Raw genomic sequence first — 1,898 nt, 5'->3', positions numbered from 1 at the left:
AACGCCCGATGACCGGAAGCTCCAGACTGGACACTAGATACTCGCAGGAATGTGTGAAATATCAATGTCCTGAGACATATCACTGAGTGCCGAGAGCTGAACCACAAAACCGAAAGTGTTACCACTGACTGATTGAATCACCTAGTGCCAAGTGCCGAAGCCTGAAGCCTGAAACCTGAGCCACGAAACCCGGGGCTGGAAGCGATACACAATATGGAATTTCTTACAAAATTCACCGCATGCCGATCCTAAAACCCTGGAATTCAGTATTGACTTATCGATTCACCGATTGCTGAGGCCCAAGACCCAAGACCTGAGTGCCTGAGTGCCGAGACCTGAGGCCTGAAACCTGCAACTTGAAACGAGTGGAAGACTAAATGTTGCAAAATTGTTGACATGAAAGTGTTACTCCCAGAACACCGAAATCCGAAACTCAATGGTTGAATCACTGAGTACCAAGTACCGAGTACCGAGTACCAAGTGCCAAGTGCCGAGTGCCGATGCCCGAAACCCAAGGCTCGAAACACAACACTGGACACAATACACCATATGGTATTTCTTACAAATTTCACGGAGGTCCCATCGCAAAACTACGGAACTTATCAGTGACTTATCGATTCACCGAGTGCCGAGACCCGAGACCCGAATGCTGAGTGGCGATGCCCGAAACCCGAGGCTCGAAACACAACACTGGACACAATACACCATATGGTATTTCTTACAAATTTCATGGAGGTCCCATCGCAAAACCATGAAACTTATCAGTGACTTATTGATTCACCGAGACCCGAGACCCAAATGCCGAGTGCCAAGGCTCGAAGTCCAAAACACGAAATGAGTGGAAACCCACATTTCGCAAAATTGTTGACATGGAAATATTAGATTGTCTTCAACAGTTTGTTGGAAGTCATTTTCCAATCCCTACGGGTTTTCCAGATTTCGGGTTTCGGGCTCAGGGATCGGAAAATGACTTCCGGCAAACTGTTGAAGACAATCTAATATTTCCATGTTAACAATTTTGTGAAATGTGGGTTTCCACTCATTCCGTGTTTTGGACTTCGAGCCTCGGCACTTGGCATTCGGGTCTCGGCACTCGGTGAATCAATAAGTCACTGATAAGTTTCGTGGTTTTGTGATGGGACCTCCATGAAATTTGTAAGAAATACCATATGGTGTATTGTGTCCAGCGGTGTGTTTCAAGCCTCGGGTTTCGGGCATCAGCACTCGGCACTCGGTGAATCGATAAGTCACTGATAACAAAGGTAACATTGATGGAAAACATTGCATATACATCTATGACTATTTAATTATGTAGTCATGTCAACATCCTCACCAGAAGGTTCACCCTTCACTTGAACATCCATCTCTTCAACTGAATCATACTCTGGGAAAAGTGCGGATGCGGGGGTTGACACCGCCGGAGGGACAGGTTGATGAAGCAAAAATGATGTTGCATCACCTTGGGAATCCAGAAGTGGAAATGTTGGGTGCCAGAGGATGATTTCGCGTCGAAGGCCTTCATGAAGGCATTGCAGGGTGTCAATCTTAGCATCCTGCTCAACAACACGTTCCTCGAGAGCGGCGATTCGAGCTGCACCCTCCTGAATTGCCATTGCCATGGCATGCAAATCTGGCATTGGCACATCGAGTGCCGAACGAGGAACTCTGGAAGTCGAAGATGGGACTGCTACAGGTGGAACATTATGTCAGATAGACATAGAAAATTCAGGTGACTTACGAGCTGGGGCAGGTGTAGGTTCCTTGGCAGCAGTGACAGTCTTGCTGCAACCACATGTTTGCGCCTTTGGTGTTTGGGCACCAGATGGACCAGGAGTGATGGAAGAGACCAGAGATTGACTCCGTGTCCAGCCAGTGGATTGTGAGGCAGCCGGAGCTTT

The 1,898-nt window shown here is 47.6% G+C and overlaps 1 protein-coding gene across 1 annotated transcript; it reads right to left on the bottom strand.

The window, feature by feature from the left end:
- Positions 1–1,307: 1,307 nt before the first annotated feature.
- On the bottom strand, positions 1,308–1,782 carry EDB93DRAFT_1103340 (uncharacterized protein; the record flags this gene model as incomplete). Its single annotated transcript, XM_041447298.1, has 2 exons — positions 1,308–1,687; positions 1,739–1,782. Coding segments are annotated over 2 exons (424 nt in total), but the record flags the coding sequence as incomplete, so codon positions are not given.
- Between the last annotated feature and the right edge of the window lie 116 nt (positions 1,783–1,898).

This window comes from Suillus bovinus (genome assembly GCF_016758785.1).
Source record: "Suillus bovinus strain UH-Sbo-P2 chromosome Unknown EDB93scaffold_22, whole genome shotgun sequence".
In the NCBI taxonomy this organism is placed as follows: domain Eukaryota; kingdom Fungi; phylum Basidiomycota; class Agaricomycetes; order Boletales; family Suillaceae; genus Suillus; species Suillus bovinus.
Note: the sequence above shows the minus strand (reverse complement) of the source record. Positions and strands in the feature narration are given on the sequence as shown.